General features: G+C 36.2%; 2 protein-coding genes across 3 annotated transcripts; one reads left to right on the plus strand and one right to left on the minus strand.

Moving 5' to 3' along the window:
* Window positions 1–302: 302 nt before the first annotated feature.
* LOC108173710 (uncharacterized mitochondrial protein AtMg00810-like) lies at window positions 303–1,565 on the minus strand. The gene is made up of 2 exons (XM_017333275.1): window positions 1,287–1,565; window positions 303–1,157 (listed from the first exon to the last, which is right to left on the minus strand). Exons 1-2 carry the CDS (start codon window positions 1,563–1,565, stop codon window positions 303–305), a joined length of 1,134 nt encoding a protein of 377 aa, XP_017188764.1.
* Window positions 1,566–11,438: 9,873 nt separating this feature from the next.
* LOC139197477 (disease resistance protein RPV1-like) lies at window positions 11,439–17,031 on the plus strand. 2 transcript variants are annotated; one of them, XM_070824969.1, is made up of 7 exons: window positions 11,439–11,838; window positions 12,659–12,727; window positions 13,018–13,437; window positions 13,768–14,289; window positions 14,583–15,690; window positions 16,009–16,299; window positions 16,399–17,031. In XM_070824969.1, exons 3-7 carry the CDS (start codon window positions 13,361–13,363, stop codon window positions 16,786–16,788), a joined length of 2,388 nt encoding a protein of 795 aa, XP_070681070.1. In that variant the 5' UTR covers window positions 11,439–11,838; window positions 12,659–12,727; window positions 13,018–13,360; the 3' UTR covers window positions 16,789–17,031. The 2 variants fall into 2 exon arrangements, with proteins under 2 accessions (XP_070681070.1, XP_070681069.1); XM_070824968.1 differs by lacking the exons at window positions 11,439–11,838; window positions 12,659–12,727 and having other exon boundaries at window positions 12,790–13,437.
* The last annotated feature ends 276 nt before the right edge of the window (window positions 17,032–17,307 follow it).

Raw genomic sequence — 17,307 nt, forward strand, 5'->3', positions numbered from 1 at the left:
AAACAGATAAAACAAATATAACATCTCTAAGTTTTATCAGTTACAATATTATCTCTAATATGCCCCCTCAAACTGAACTGAGGTAGATGAAGTGATAGTTCATCTCGGAGAAATAGAAATCTGGCCTTAGGCAAGGATTTGGTGCAGATATCAGCAAGTTGGTCATGTGAACAAACAAATTGAACTGATATAGCATTAGACATCACTTTTTCCCTAATATAGTGATAATCGATTTCCACATGTTTAGTCCTTGCATGAAAGATGGGATTTTTGGCTAAAGAGATAGCAAAAATATTGTCACATTATAGTGTAGGAGGACAGGGAAGAACCAAGCCAACATCAACCAATAATTTGCATATCCATGTGATTTCTGCAGTTGTATTTGCAAGGGATCTGTACTCAGCCTCAGTGGAAGAGCGTGCCACTATAGGTTGTTTCTTGGCGCTCCAACTGATAAGGGAATCTCCCAGAAAAACACAAAACCCACCAGTGGATCGTCTATCCAAATGGCAACCTGCCCAATCAGCATCTGAAAAAACATTGAGGCTAAGGGGCTTGGAACACTTGGGAAACCAGAGACCAAGATCAATGGTGCCTTTGAGATACCTAAGTATTCGCTTGACTGCTTGGAGATGTGATTCTCTAGGTTGCTGCATGAATTGACATACCAAATTGACTGCAAAAGATAAGTCAGGTCTGGACCAGGTTAAATATTGCAGTCCACCCACCAAGGATCTATACTCTGCAGGATTAGACAACAGTGGAGAAGTATGATCCAGGGAGGAAGTACTTAGAGGAGTAACACATGGTTTAGCACCATCCATATGTGCTCTCTTAAGTAAATCCAATATATACTTGGGCTGAGAGATAAAGATGTCAGATGAGGACCTTTTTACTTCAATGCCAAGGAAAAAATGTAGTGGACCCAAGTCTTTAATGGGAAAGAGAGCACTGAGCTGAGAGATTGTATCCTGGCAAGCTTGGGTATCCTGGCAAGCTTGGGAATTGGGACCAGTGACAAGGATGTCATCCACATAGACCAAGATGAATACAAGATCAGGAGTCTGTTTAACAAACAGAGAATGATCATTTTGAGATCCCAAAAAACCAAGAGAGGATAAAGCTGTGTGCAATTTTTCATACCAGGCGCGAGGAGCCTGTTTGAGACCATACAGAGATTTGTGCAATTTTCACACATGATTAGCTTGTAAAGAATCATCAAATCCTGGAGGTTGAATCATAAACACTAACTCAGAAAGATTGCCATGGAGAAAAGCATTACTCACATCAAGTTGATTGAGAAACCAGTTAAACTTGGATGCTAAGGTAAGAAGCAATCGAATTGTAACCGGTTTGGCTACAGGACTGAATGTTTCTGTATAGTTGAGGCCTTGTTGCTGATGGAATCCCTTTGCAACTAAACGAGCTTTGAACCGGTCTATAGATACATCAGGTTTCCTTTTGATTCTGAAAACCCATTTGCAGCCTACCAAGTTCTGAGAAGGGTGAGAATGAACTAGAGACCAAGTGCCAGTATTAAGAAGGGCATTAAATTCCTCCTGCATGGCTTGTCTCCATTGTGGGCATTTGAAGGCTTGAAGATAGGTAGAAGGGATAAAGTCTTGAGTGAGATGAGGAGGGATTGAATGTTTAGTGGTTGTATAAGCTTTAGGCTTGGAAATGCCAGATTTGGATCTGGTTTGCATAGGGTGTGCATTAGTTGCAGAAAGAGGTTGAGGAAGTGGGGGTGGGAGTAGTGGATTTGGTGGTAAAGTGGGGGATGAGGAAATAAATGTGGAAGCAAGAATAGGGTGGGATATAGATGGAGATGGGGCGGATGAATTTGGTGAAGAACTTCGAGAGGTAAAGGTGAGGGTTGATGGGATTGAGGTACTGAATAAAGGTGAGGGTACTGTGGCAGTAGGACTTGGAGATGTGGATATGTGGTGAAATGGAAAGACATGTTCATGGAAAATAACATGGCGAGAAATATACATCTTCTTAGTAGCAATATCCAAACACTTGTAGCCTTTATGGTGGAGGCTATAACCCAGAAAGACACAGGATTGACTCTTTGGAGCAAGCTTAGAATTATTGTATAGCTTTAACCAAGGAAAACATTGACAGCCAAAAATCCGAATAGTAGAGTAATCTGGACATCGATGAAAAAGAGATTCCCAAGGTGAGCATTTGAGTGCAGTAGGCATTATGTTGATCAAGTAGATGGCAGTAGAGAAAGCTTCAACCCAGTAGATATGTGGAACTTTAGAAGCGGTAAGAAAAGTTCTTGCAGTTTCTACAAGATGTCTGTGCTTCCTCTCAGCACAGCCATTTTGTTCTGGAGTGTGAAGGCAACTGAGTTGATGAGATATGCCATGGTCTCTTAGAAAAGTAGAGAACTGAGTATTGATAATTCGCCACCAGAGTCGGACCTTAAAGTAACAATCTTGGTAGACAAAAGATTTTCAATCATAGACTTGAACTGAGTAAAGATGGCAAATGCTTCAGATTTGTATTTAAGAGGAAATAACCAAGAGTACTTGGTAAAGTCATCAACAAAGATGATGTAATATCGAAAACCATGTACAGAGAGAGTTGGTGAGGGCCCTCATACATCAGTATGTACTATTTCCAGAGGTTTTCGTGTATTACAAGAAATAGTATGAAAAGAAAGTTTGGAACACTTTCCCAAGGCACAACTTGAACACAGTGACTTGCTTATTCTATCAGAAATGGAAATACAAGACTTGGAAACAATTTGATTCATTATTTTGAAAGTAGGATGTCCTAGACGCTGATGCCATACATCTTGAGAAGCTTAGATGTCGTTGCAAAAGCATGAGGATGACCAGCAAATGGAGAAGAAGCATGAAAGGGATAAAATCCATCTTTCACAGGGCCTTTAAAAAACGTCTTCTCCGTAGAAATATCCTTCACAGTAAAGTGAAAATGATATAGATGAATAGAACACGAATTATCAAGAATGAATTTATTTGCAGAAAGCAAATCTTGTTTGAGTGCAGGCACATGTAAAACATTATAGGGATCAAAATTATGTGAAGAAGTAGATATAGTTGAAGAGCTAGAGTGGATAATAGGTAAACCTTTTCCATCACCGATGTATACTTGTTCAGGACCATTGTAGGACTCAGGATTCTGCAGATTAGCATATGAGTTGGTCATGTGCGAGCTCGCACCAGAATCAAGAAGCCAAGTGGGAGCAGTGGAGGATGTACTTGCACATAATGCCATCTGAGATTTTGTGCCATAGTTGGTATTCATTCGATGAGGACAGTCTACAGCTTCATGATCAAACTGCTTGCAAATTTGACAAGAGATTCTTTTGCCATAATTGGTGAAATGAGATCTTGAACCACGATTATACCGTTGATTATTCTGACGAGTGAAGTTATTCCTCGGATTGTTATTCCGGTAGGTGGAAAAGTTCATATCCATACCCCGAGTTTGGGAATTTCTAGAGTGAGAGAAATTTCGATCCATGCCACGGCCTTGATGAAAATTGGTGAAATGTTGAGCAACATACGCTTGAGAAAATGGCGGATCATGTGGTGTAGGAAGAAGGCCAGGGGATGCATTGAAAGCTTGGATAGAAGCTGACGAGATTTTCTTGCGGCTGTTGAGTTGAAGTTCCTTACTAAGAAGAAGTCCATGTAATTCATCAATCGTGGTGGATCCAAGACGAAATTGGATAGCATCAATGAATGAATCGTAGTCAGGAGGTATTCCATGAAGCGTTACAGATATCAATTCAGAATCCTCAACTGGAGCATCGGCGCTGGCAAGAGCATCAGCGATTTCTTCAATTTGCTGAAGATAAACAGCAGCTGTAGAATCCCCTTTTGTGATAGTACGAAGACGAGATCGAAGTTCATGGATGTGAGATTGCGAAGCCGACGCAAGCCGTGATTCAAGTTTAGACCACAATTCCCGAGAAGATGAAACACAAACTGTGTAAGGAATCAGAGAATCAGAGAGAGTAGAGTTGATCCAGATCAAGATATTCTGATCATTTTCGTACCAGGTTACGAACTTAGGATTCACCGTAGATGTGCGATTTCCAGTCGAATCGCCAAGAAATTTGGGCGGAGCAACCATCGAGCCACCAACAATGCCAGTGAGATTGTACCGGCGAAAAATTGGAGCGAAGAGAGCACTCCAGGTAAGATAATTCGTGGTGGTGAGCTTGATGGGAACCAAAGATCCAATATTTTGAATCGTGATTGAAGAAATCAGTGATTGAGAAGGGTTAGGGAACTGATTTGTGACCGGAGAGGGATGAATTTCAGAGTCAGAGGCAGAGGAATTAGTTGCCATGGGTGAAATCTAGGGTTTGAGAGAGGAAAAAGACGAAGAACTGTTCGTCGGTGCAGAAGCGGTGAAGAGCAAAGAGGATCGGAGAGGAGAAAGTCTTTAGACAAATGTGAGTGATACCATGTTAGAATCTAGAGAGAGAAAAGATTGTAGAGAGAGAGTAAAATATAATTGTGATTTCATTTCTTGCTGAATAAGATTACATTGTTGGTATATATACAAACCATATAAAGCCTTATACATGACACCTCATCTATCTAACAGAAAGGACAGTTCTCCTAAATATCCAAAACAGATAAAACAAATATAACATCTCTAAGTTTTATCAGTTACAATATTATCTCTAATAGCCATTCTCCCATTCAAGACTAACAATGCATCCAACTTGCTTGTAATAGCGCCAATCTGCGCCTTTGAAGCAAAAGCATTGGAATTACCAAGTTTAAATAATCCGCCATTAATCTTCAAGAAATAGTGGGAAAAAAAAGAGTGAACCCACCAAACTCTTTTTTATTTTTATTTTTATTTTTTGTCAAAAAATGGATTTTAAGGGCCTAACTTAAAAAAAACCATTAACCTTTGGCTAATACGAATCTTCTTAAGGGCCTAACTTTCTGACCCACTAATTATATTTACCTCCATACTATTATTAAGAGAACCCTCTTTGTCAACTTCTTGCCCTATTTTTTCTTATTTTACCCTCACTTTTGATACACAATACTTACATAATGAGGGCAAAATAGTAATTTTGTATCTTTTGAGAAAATGACAATCATATCCCTATTTTTCCTATTTTACACTCATTTTTTATACACAATATTTATATAAGGCGGACAAAACAGTGATTATGTAATATTAAGATAAAATATGCACTTATTAAGAGAAATTGTCCCACCATTATATTTTCATACTCTTTTTAAAATTTTAAAAACTAATCACACTCCTTAATAAATAAAACTATAAATAAAATGAAATTGTTCACACACACAGTGTGTATGCTCATCGGCTAGTATTTACCAAAGGAGAATGCAGCCAAAGCCCATCATCCAACAATACGAATTTCCTTTTCCTTTTCTTTTTCTTTTTTACCAATTTATCCTCCTATGAAATTATAAACAAAATAAAACCAGCAGGCAATAAAATTCCCTTGTACTGCCGAATTTAGAAAAAAAAAATTCGACCCCGATATGCTTCCTTGAAATTCCTAAGAATTGTATTAGAACACCACTTAATAGTTAGTACAATGATATAATAGATCGTGGTCTCAAGTTCGAAACTTGCAAATGGCTTAATGATTTATTGAAGATCTTGAATAACTGTTTCTCAAATCACTTTTATTTATTGTGTGGTTGTTGCCATGCTACCACTCATATGCTTCCACATTTCAACTTAAAATAATGCATTATTGATAGTTAAATAGTAATTGTTGTAATCTATTGGATAATATTTGTCCTTTCGTGTTCGTTTCTTTCCCCTTTTCCTCTCCCTCTTTCACTGCACCTTTCCGGCCGGTGGTATGTCATTTTCAAGTTCATATTATAAATTTTTGTATTTGTGGACTGAAGGAGCTTCATTGACTTGGGTTTTCAACATCATCCCTTCACTACCACTGCCATTTTTCTATACATATATCTTTATATATAAAGCCAGGATGCCTTTTTGGGTCACCGGCTTCATAAAAAAGTTTAGGACAAAAATGGCCCACAAAAAAAAAGTTCAAAAACAATTCAAAATAATGGACCAAATATTGCAGGGGTAGTTTCATCATATATACAGTGTGTTTTAGTAATTAATTCTTTTTGTATGGTGTTTTTTTAAATTTTTATTTTTAAATTAGTATTTCACAATAGGCTAACAATAATGTGATTCAATCAGTTGTTTATTAAATATTATTTTCTCTATTTTTAAACACGTTCAAAATATCTTAAGAGGCATGTAGTGCCGATTATAAAAAAAGGTCTTTCGTATAAGCATAATAATACATTTAAAACGTGTAAGTCACACGTAGTACGTCGTGATTCAAAAAATGCCTTCTGCACATGCTCACCGGTTATAAAAAAAAAAAGATCTTTCGCATGCACATAATAATACATTTAAAACGTGTAAGTTGCGTGTAGCATGCCGTAATTCAAAAAATGCCTTCTGCACTCGCGTGAGTGCATGCATGAAGGCTATTCTTCTCTAAACACAACCACCGCCATTATTTTATTTTTGGTGCGTGTTTATATCGAATCTGAATCCTCTTTGTGAGGATCCCAGGGATTCGTGAATTGTGTTCGTTCATTGTACATCGTGCAGTCAGAAATCATTTTAAAATTTTTATTTAAAATTAAATACAAACAGTACCTGACGAAAATTGATCACACAATATACGATGAACGGACACGATTCATGGATCTCTGGGATCCTCACACAGAGGATCCGGATGTTGTTGGGTTTATATCATATTGTATCATAAACAAATGTTTTGATGCACGCTAACACATGACTTCAGTACATGGACCCAAATTTTATTTATTTATTATTTTTTATCCTTCCATCTAATTGATATTTGACGGAAAATTTAATTTTTGGATTAAATTTGCTAATAGTCTTCATCACAAGAGATAATTTGAATTCTATTTCTTTTACTATGAGAGCTATTTTCGAATACCATATTACCAGGAAATCATTAATCCGATTTGATCTTTATAAAATACAACTCATTAGCCTCCCCTGCTTCTTGCTGCGATGTTCTAGTTTAGTTCCAACCTTAGAACACTAGCGAACAAATACATGTAGTGGAAACGTAGATTATGCAAGTTCAAATCTAGTCAATATTTTTTTATTTCACAAGCTATTTGTGAAGTTATAGTAGTTTTGTAGCTAAAATCATATACATCAAAGATTTCATAGTAGTACCGTTACTACCGCACATCAAATTAGAAGCCAAACAAATATTAATCTCGTGTTTTCCACCGACGATGCTATTGGATATGGTACATACGTGAGATACACTTAACCGGAAATATTTATGTTCATCCTAACTCACTCTTCATGTAAATAGGGAGATCGGGATATATTTGCAGTTTACAAAGAAGTTGTTGGGTAGGCAAGTGTAGATTCAACATAGTACTTTGACCCATTCTTCGCATTTTCATAGGTCAAAACCAAAGTACGCAAATTTCTTTTACATTGAAATTTCTTGAAAGAAGATGTGAAAATACATAAATAAAATTTTGTTTTTGGCGTGAATTGATTCAATATGTGTTTTATTATTGCTTTTGAATAAACAAATTTTCAATTTAAAGCAATGCACTTGATATTCCAGAGGCTTAGATGATATTATATAGTTATTTGGATTTACTATGATAGGATATGATAATATTAAAAATTAGGCATAAGAAATGTATTTGAAAAAGGCATCGAAATTATCAAGCGAAACAGAGAGAATTATGGTCGAATAGTGAATGCTCGTGGGCTTTCCAAATAATGGAGCCTAAAAATGGTCAATAAAATTCTCTTGTACCATCGAATTAAAAAAAAATATCCATCTCCATATGCCTTTTTGAAATTTATAAGACTTATGTTAGAGCACCGCTTAATAGTTAATACAAGATCTAATAGATCGTGGTCTTAAGTTTGGATTTTGTAAATGACTAAATCATTTACCACTGATCTTGAATAATTGTTTTTAATTATCCTTTCACATTTGGATTTTTTTCTCTAACCACTTTTGTTTTTTTGTTTTTTTTTCCAAAAGTAGGGTAGTTGGAGGTGAACCATGGTTATCTAGCCATTCTGAGCCTAGATGAGACTAGTTGAGAATTGCATCCTACCCGTGACTACGATCAAGCAAATTCACAACTTACAAAGTATTGTCATGCTACTTCTCAAATGCTTCCACATTTCAACCTAAAATAATGCATTATTGATAGTTGAATAGTTGTAATCACTTCCAAAAAGTCATTGTTATAATCTATTGCATAGTCTTTATCCTTTCATGTTTGTTGCCATGCTACTTCTCATATGCTTCCACATTTCAACCTAAAATAATGCATTATTGATAGTTGAACAGTCATTGTTATAATCTATTGGATAATCTTTGTCATTTGTGTTCGTTTCTTTCCTCTTTTCCTCTCTTTCACTGCACCTTCTTGGCCAGTGGTATGTCGTTTCTCAAGTCCATATCCAATATTATTATATTATCAACTTTTGTTTTTGTGAACTGAAGGAGCTTGACTTGAGATTAGGTATTTTAGTATCATCCGTTCGGCAACACAACCACTGCCATTTTTTAATACATATACCATCTCTATACACACTTTTTTTTTATAATAAGTGTATCTTGTATTGAAGTCACCATTTACAGTGGGGATAACGATGTCATAGACAAGAATCACTAGGGCTTGAGTTGACTAAAACAGTGCCAAAGTTAGGAATTGTCTGGGAAATGGCGAAATTTAAAAGGGTAAAAAGTTTCAAGAAAATGTAGACAACAAAATCCTTTAGATAGTAGAGAATATTAATGTCATTCATAATTTATAAATACAAACAAGTTACAATTGTTGCCGGCGAGATTTTATGCCATGAAAACGTTGTATAATAAGTTCATTAACAATAAAAGCAAAAACATCACTCTCAATGTAACCTAGCCATGACTTGATCATTGAGCTCCCATTTTGTTATGCAATGATTTTTTGACAATATTCATATCAGAAAATGTTTTTTAACCGAAACGGTTGCAACTGATAACCCAAAAGTCAATGTTAAGATGTACAGGGTGAGAAGCCCTATTGTTGTGTGTGGCTACCACCACTGTAAATCCTTCACTGTATTTATTTATTTATTTATTTTTGGCGTGAAGTAATTTCTATGTTTGTTTTTATTAATGCTTTGGAATAAACACATTTTCTGTAATAGTTAGCCTCCTCTGCTTGTTGGTGCGATGTTCAAATCCAGTTTCAACCTTAGAAGACGAGCGAAACAATGATAAGTAGTGGAAACGTAGATTATACAAGTTCAAAACTAGTCAATATTAACCACGAGCTGGTGATTCAGTGGTAAATGACGGATTACGAGGCTTCCTTAAAATTAAAAACTGGAGGTTTTAGGTTCGAAATCCACTGCTGGTGTGGAAGCTAGACTTGTGATTAGGGGATGCTGAAATGTCTTTGTGAGTCTTCCACAGTATTATGTGAATCAATCAAGCCGTCCTATACCAAATTTTCTTTCGTGTAAAAATTATAATGCAAAATTTGGAATTATGTTTGTTAGAACAAATTAGTTGTTTTATTAGGACGACAACAACAACATCCCAAGCCTTATCTCACTTAGTTGTCTGATCCTATTAAGGGCTGGTTTGGTATTGCTGTGCTTTGAAAAAAAACTGCTGTGAGAATAAGCGGCTGTGAAATAAAGCCAGTAGAGTGTTTGGTAAACTTTTTTGTGAAAGTGTTTTTGGAAAAAAAAGCAGGATGATAGTGTGTCTTTTCATTAAAGGAGCACTATAGCTCCGTGTGCTTTGAAAAAACTGGTTTTTTTCAAAGCAGCAAATAGCAGCTTCAGCTTTTCCTTTGATTTTCAGCTTATTCTCACAGCAGCTTCCAAAATAAGCCATTTTTTTTCAGTTTACCAAACACAAAAATGACCCTCAACTTTTTTTCACAGTGGCTTTTTTTAAAATCACCTCAATCCCAAACGGGGCCTAAAACATTTAAGCTTGTGGAATCTCTTTGAAATGTTTTAAGAGCCTTGGGAAATATTTAAGAGTTTATCTTTAATATGAAAAAGCTTCCATGATGTTCCCCCCAATCAAGGAAGAAAATATCGGTAATATCGGAAATATCGGTAGTCCGAAAACACGGAAATATCGATGGAAATATCGGTAAAATATCGATATCGATAAAAATTACATGGAAACCACGGAAATTGTAAGAAAAACTTGGAAATTTTTAATGAAACTTTGTAGGATGTTTATTTAGTCAATTATCTATTAGTTTATCATAAAAAATTGGAAGGAAATGCATTGCATGATGGATTTAACTTATTTAAGTTGATTATATAGCGAGCTGGCAAACATTGTGAGTGTAGAAAATATGTAGTAATTAATGAAAGAAGTTTAAACACACCATAATCATTTATATATAATTAATTAGTACAATATTTGGAGGTTTTATTTAGGATATTAAAAAAAAAAAGGGAAGTGAATAAAATGATGAAGAATAATGTGCCGAATTTGACACTTTAAATTTCTTACACATAAGAATAAGACTAAACTTTAATTTGGATGCCGATTATGTTTTTTCAAGTTTATATAAAGTAAAAGAATTGAATTTTGGAAACCAGGAGTGTGTCAATTGAATTTTGGCCGGCGTGCAAGGTATCAATCTCTTCGTCTCGTCGAGTAGTACAACTTTCCTTTTTGTTTCACTCAATTTCGTTGAGTATTGAAAAAGTTATACTCATTTGAATCTTACCCAGTTTCCGGCGACCTCAGTGGCTTTCGAGGCAATTTCCGGCCAAACGACAATGATTCAGACGTCGTGTAAGGTACCATTCTCTTCGTCTCTTCGAGGGCTACAAATTTCCTTTTCGTTTCACTCAATTTCGTTGCGTATTGAAAAAGTTATACTCATTTGAATCTTACCCAATTTCCGGCGACCTCAGTGGCTTTCGAGGTAATTTCCGGCCAAACCACGGCGAGTTGGCCGGCGTGCAAGGTATCAATCTCTTCGTCTCGTCGAGTAGTACAACTTTTCTTTTTGTTTCACTCAATTTCGTTGAGTATTAAAAAAGTTATACTCATTTGAATCTTACCCAGTTTCCGGCGATCTCAGTGACTTTCGAGGCATTTTCCGGCCAAACCACGACGATTCAGACGTCGTGTGAGGTACCATTCTCTTCGTCTCTTCGAGGACTGCAACTTTCGTTTTTGTCTTGCTTGATTTCGTTGAGTTTTGACAAAGTTATGGCCGTTTAAAGTGGGTGTAAATTTTCGGCCGAAATTCTGATTTTCTTCCTTGAGTGACTGAGTCCCACATCGCCCAGCGAGGGCAGTGAGCAAGCCAAAATTGCCTATAAAAGGAACATTCACCTCCTCAGAAAGCTTGACTTCATGTCTTGGTTGGCCCTTTGGGCTTTGATCAAATGTAGTATGTTGAGATTTCTCGACATATTAAGTATTTTTGAATATTTTATTACGATATTTTTGATAATTTTAAAAATATCGCGATATTATCGATAATATTGTGATATTTTGATGAAAATTATTTGGATACTTAAAAAAATATCGGATCTTAAAAAAAATGATAATATCGACGATAGATCTTAAAAAAAACGATAATATCGATGAAATATCGTCGATATTATCGATTTTTTATTCCTTGCCCCCAATTCATCGAAAAGATAAAAGCTTTTATGATTATAAAGTTCCCTGTTTAATTGTTCCAAACAATGGATTGATGATCATCTCGAAATTTTTCAATGTGAATGTTTACTATATAAATTTGTGACGACGGTTACTTGGTAAATACTTTGTTCTCTTGCTCAAGTGAACCATTCATTAACTCTTGGGTTCCAGAAAGGGAATTGTATTTATATAAAGACCCTTGGCAGTCCCTATCACAAAAAAAAATTAGTATTGTGGTGATCATATTTTAGAGGTTTTGTTCATGGACAAGGATTGTTTGCCGTTCCATTTATGATGCCCTCCCGTGTCATTCTGTTTGTGTGGTCACGGTTAAGCCTCGTCAACATTTTATATTACTATTTATTTTTGTCTTATTCTCATTATAAAAAAATAATATAAAATGTTGACGTAGCTTAACCGTGACCATACAAAACAGGAGGACAAACATTTGTTCATTGATGCTTCCTCGAAAAAGATGATAGTGACCTCCAATGTTATCTTACTGAAAGCTCCATTATATGATCTGTGATACCGTTGGATTTGTCTAGTTGATACTTACTGTTAGATTACTCGGTATGTCATTTGTAGTGATTCATCTTTGTTTTTCCACCCTTTCATGTTTCACCCGTAAAGTAGTAGTAGAAGTAGTCTTTGAGAATGTTGTAAAATAGTTGGATAGGTTGAGTGTTTCTGGACTAACAGAATAGTAATCAATTAGCTTTGGACTAATTCTTTGGATTAAAGCCTGGATGTGTAGTTTTGCTTTGCTTTTTATATTTTATTTTAATCGCCCTCTTGCCGCCCATGTTCCCATGCATTTTCTTGGGGCAAAACCAAAGTATACAGATTCCTTTCACACTGAAGTTTCCTATGTCCATTCCTGGAAGACGTGTAAACGAGTGATCTAATTTGTATTGATTCCGTGGAAATTTTCAGGTCGACGGGCCGAGACCCACTCTAACAACACTGATACTGTTCCCACTTAACCATCTGCACAATCCTCAGGTGTGGGGTTTTATCACAAAAAATAGTTAGAGAGGGATATTTCTATTTAAAGCATTCTATTCTTCTCCCTCTGTCCGATGTGGGACTGAGGGTTCCAACAGATTCATTGACTTGGTATCTATAAGACCATTTTCTGGTGATTCAATTTTGTAGATCAATTAAGTATTTCTGTTCTTACATTGCTCTTAGTCTTTAGCTGCTCAATCATCGCTGACCAGTTGCGATCGTTTAATGGCTGCTTCTTCTTATTCTGACATTCGTTGGAAATACGATGTGTTCATCAATTTCAGAGGGGAAGACACTTACGACAGCTTCATCAGCCATCTCTACGGAGCCCTGCTGCAGAAACAGATCAACACCTTCATTGATGCTGAAGAGCTCAGAAAAGGCGACCGCCTTCCCGAGCTCCTGACAGCGATTCAAGAGTCAAGGCTTTCGCTTGTAGTTTTCTCTCGAAACTATGCTCTTTCCACTTGCTGCTTGAAAGAACTCGTGGAAATCTTGGAATGCAGCTATACTAAGAACCAGATTGTGGTCCCCGTTTTCTACCAAGTTGATCCGGCTACCGTTCGTAAACTGAAGAACAGTTTCGCGGAAGCTTTTGCTCAGCACGATCTCGATTGTAACGTTGAAATGGAGAAGGTTCAGAGCTGGAGATCCGCTCTTACAACAGCCACCAATATTTCCGGCTGGGATGAGCGAAACTATAAGTAAATTCTAATTTGTTTAGTTTCCTATTAATTTTTGAGATTTTTGTAATGTTTAGGCATAAATTTTTTGTTTTAAATTTATGCAAAACGGTTGTAAAAATTCATTAGATCTCCATATGCAAGATCTATTGTTGCTTTTTGAGACTATTATATATCGTGAAAGAAAAAAATGGAAAACCTATGTAAAATCTACTTTCAATGAAACTAAAAATTAAAAACTAAAGGCCAAAATTTGAAAACTAAAAATTTAGATTAAAAACAAAATAGTTATCAAAACGACCCAATAATTATTATTTGGTGTTGTTATTATATTGTTTTTAATTTTGACAGGGATGATGCAGAGCTTATTGAGGAAATTGTGGAAGATGTTTTTACGAAATTGAAGCAATTCTCATCAACATCAAGCAAATACGACGTGTTCATCAGTTTCAGAGGGGAAGACACTCGCAGGGGCTTCGTCAGCCATCTTTACAAAGCTCTGTGTCAGAAATCAATCAACACCTACATTGATGCCAAAGAGCTTAGAAGAGGCGACCCCCTTACCAAGCTCCTGATAGCGGCTCGAGAGTCAAAGATTTCGCTTCTAATTTTATCTGAAAACTATGCTTCTTCCACTTGGAGCTTGAAAGAACTCGTGGAAATCTGGAAATCCAAGTATACCAAGAACCAGATTGTGCTCCCCATTTTCTACCAAGTTGAACCATCTGATGTTGGTGGACTCGAGACAAGTTTTGCGGAAGCTTTTGCTCAGCACGATCTCGATTCTAACGCCGAAGTGGAAGTGGTTCGGAGATGGAGACTGGCTCTTAGAACGACCCCCCATTTAGGCGGCTGGGTTTCGGGAGACTTTAGGTAAATTCTAAACTGTTTTAATTTCCTATTATTTTTTGAGATTTTTTTAAAGACCATTAGATTCCTATATTGCAAGATCTAATTGTTGATTTTTAGAACTGTATTATACCATGAAAGAAAAATTGAATAACTTGTTTGATAACTATTCTGAGTGAAACTAAAACTTGAAAACCCAAAATGTTTAAACTCAAAATCTAGATTTAAAAAAAAAAATATTAAAACGAGATAATTACCAAAACAACCCATTAATTATTATTCGATGTTGTTATTATATTGGTTTTTAAACTTGACAGGAATGATGCAAAGCTTATTGAGAAAATTGTGGAAGATGTTTCTGGGAAATTGATCCACATCTCACCAATGCGATCAATACATACAGGCTTGGTTGAAATGGATTCTCATGTGCATGAAATGCTATATTTATTAAATCCTGATGGAGTTAAAACGAATGATATTCGCGTTGTTGGAATATGGGGTATGGGTGGTATAGGCAAAACAGCCATTGCTAGAGCTGTTTATGATGAAATCGCTTGTCGATTTGACACTTGTTGCTTTCTTGGAAACGTCAAGGAGGGTTTCATGAAGCATGGCGAACTACATATGCAGAAAAAACTTCTATCAGGTATCTCAGGCAAGAAGGTGGGGACTTCCGACATATTGAATAAAGGTTTCCACGAGATGTTAAAAAGGCTTTGTCAGATGAAAAAAGTTCTTGTTGTTGTTGATGATGTGGACCAATTAGCTCAAATTGAAGCCTTACTCGAAAAGCAACGTTTTTTGGGTGGTGGAAGTAGAATCATTATAACAACTAGAAATGTGCAATTACTACGTGTAGCTGATGTGGTGTATAGGCCCAAGGTTTTAAGTGATTATGAAGCTCTGGAACTCTTTGGGGTGTACGCCTTCGGAACAAACCAACCCAATATAGAATATGATCATCTTTCGAGGTGTTTCATACAATATGCTCACGGTTTGCCATTAGCACTCAAAGTCTTGGGAGCTTATCTTCGTCAGAGAACTATAGACGAGTGGAAAAGTGTGTTACACAAATTAACAGTAATCCCGCTAAGGGAAATTCATGATGTGCTTAAAACAAGCTTCGATGAACTAGATTACATAGAGAAGGAGATCTTTCTAGATATTGCATGTTTCTTCAAAGGGATGGATAAAGACTATGCTACCGCAATTTTGGACGGTTGTGGTTTCTATCCTCATATGGGAATAAGAGTTCTAATCGATCGAGCTCTCATAACTGTCTCACAGTTGGGGAACCTGGAGATGCCTGATTTACTAGTGGAAATGGGTCGAGAAATAGTCCGACAAGAATCTATCAGAGAACCTGGAAGACGAAGTAGGTTGTGGAATTATAAAGATGTTCATCATGTGCTAACTCAAAATACGGTAAGAAATCTTTTTCTTATGCAATGTTTAGTAGAAAGCTTCAACTTTTGACCAAAATGTATTTCTTAGGCCGGTTTGATAACCATTTTTGTTTCCACTTCTTTATTTTTAGTTATACTTTTTTTTAATAATTGAAAATTGAAAAATTACCGAACAAGTTATGTGTTTTCAGTTTTTAGGTTTCTAAAAAAAAAAAATCAAAACAAAAAGTTGAAAAATGAAACAAAATAATTATCAAAAGACTCCTTAAGAACACATGCATTAACTTCATAATCTAAACTATGATTCTCTGTTTTTTCTTCACTTTGATTTGCACAGGCTACAGAAGCAGTTGAAAGCATAATCCTGGATTTGTCGAACTCAGATAATGTATGCTTAAATGCTGAAGCTTTTGCTAATATGACTCGACTAAGACTTCTCAAGATCGGTCATAATCATTTCGGCGAACAACACCTGATTGGGCACTTAAAGTTTCTTTTTCGTGAGTTAAGGTGTCTCTCCTGGCATGGATTTCCTCTTGAGTCTTTGCCATCCAACTGTCAATTCAAAAATCTTGTTGACATTGACATGCGATATAGTCTCATTGAACGACTTTGGGAAGGAATCAAGGTATGTACAATCATCATTTACATGTATATGTTTCTTTTAAATTTTTGGGTTTTGAGATGTCTTATTAAGTAATGCATGTTTTCTTGAATGTTTTAACAGAAGCTGGAAAAGTTGAAGTTCATCGATTTAAGTTATTGTCTATACCTTAAGGAAACCCCTGATTTCACAGAGATGCCCAATCTTGAGAAGCTAATTCTTCTAGGTTGTAGAAGTTTAGTTGAGGTTCACTCATCTTTTTCGACTCTTACAAACCTTGTGTTATTGAATCTGAGCGGGTGCGAAAAAATTAAGATTCTAGCTGGCAGCATATGTATGCCATCTCTCAAAACCCTTGATCTTTCTGGCTGCTCGAGTCTTGAGATGTTTCCAGATACTCTAGAAGTTATGGAGGAACTATCGGAGCTTAATTTATCGGGGTCAAAAATTAAAAACCTACCCTTGCCAATTAAAAATCTACATGGGCTTCGTATTTTGGGCCTAGATGATTAAGGAGTCTTCCAAACAGCATTTGTCAACTTAAATCCCCGATTTATCTTTCTCTTTCTGGTTGTACAAACTTTGAGGTGATTCTAAGCATTGTAGAATTCAGAAGGTGTGTAGAGCTCCGGCTTGGGAGTTTACACCACCTCCTTACCTGTTGCTCGTGGGTTTTTTCCCACTGGTTTCTTTCGTTGGCTGTGTGCAATTTGTAATTGGGTTTCTTTTCTTATAATTATGTTGTGTTGGTATGAACTTACCTTTTTCTCAAAAAAAAAAAAGCATTGTAGAAAATATGGAAGGATTAAGAGAGCTTTACTTGGATTGAAAATCTATCAAAGAGCTTTCCCTCTCGATTTAACGGCTTCAAGGGCTTGTTATTAAGAGGTGTTGTCAAGTGAGGATTTGAGAGGATTTTAATAGACTTATCTAAGATTTCATAAGATTATGTAGAATTCTTTAAAATCCATATAGATTTTAGAATATTTGGGAAGATTCAGGGTAAGGCTAGCCGACATTCACCTCTCTCAG

Source organism: Malus domestica, chromosome 07 (assembly GCF_042453785.1).
Source record: "Malus domestica chromosome 07, GDT2T_hap1".
Taxonomy (NCBI): Eukaryota; Viridiplantae; Streptophyta; class Magnoliopsida; order Rosales; family Rosaceae; genus Malus; species Malus domestica.

What these genes read in the sequence shown, in the direction of transcription:
- LOC108173710 (XM_017333275.1), bottom strand. Translation starts at nt 1,565, where the DNA reads ATGCAGGAGGAATTTAATGCCCTTCTTAATACTGGCACTTGGTCTCTA. An exon ending in GGTTTCTCAATCAACTTGAT is followed by an intron (nt 1,158 to 1,286) that starts GTGAGTAATGCT and finishes GGTCTCAAACAG; the next exon opens with GCTCCTCGCGCCTGGTATGA.
- LOC139197477 (XM_070824968.1), top strand. Translation starts at nt 12,959, where the DNA reads ATGGCTGCTTCTTCTTATTCTGACATTCGTTGGAAATACGATGTGTTC. An exon ending in TGGGTTTCGGGAGACTTTAG is followed by an intron (nt 14,290 to 14,582) that starts GTAAATTCTAAA and finishes TAAACTTGACAG; the next exon opens with GAATGATGCAAAGCTTATTG. An exon ending in ATGTGCTAACTCAAAATACG is followed by an intron (nt 15,691 to 16,008) that starts GTAAGAAATCTT and finishes TGATTTGCACAG; the next exon opens with GCTACAGAAGCAGTTGAAAG.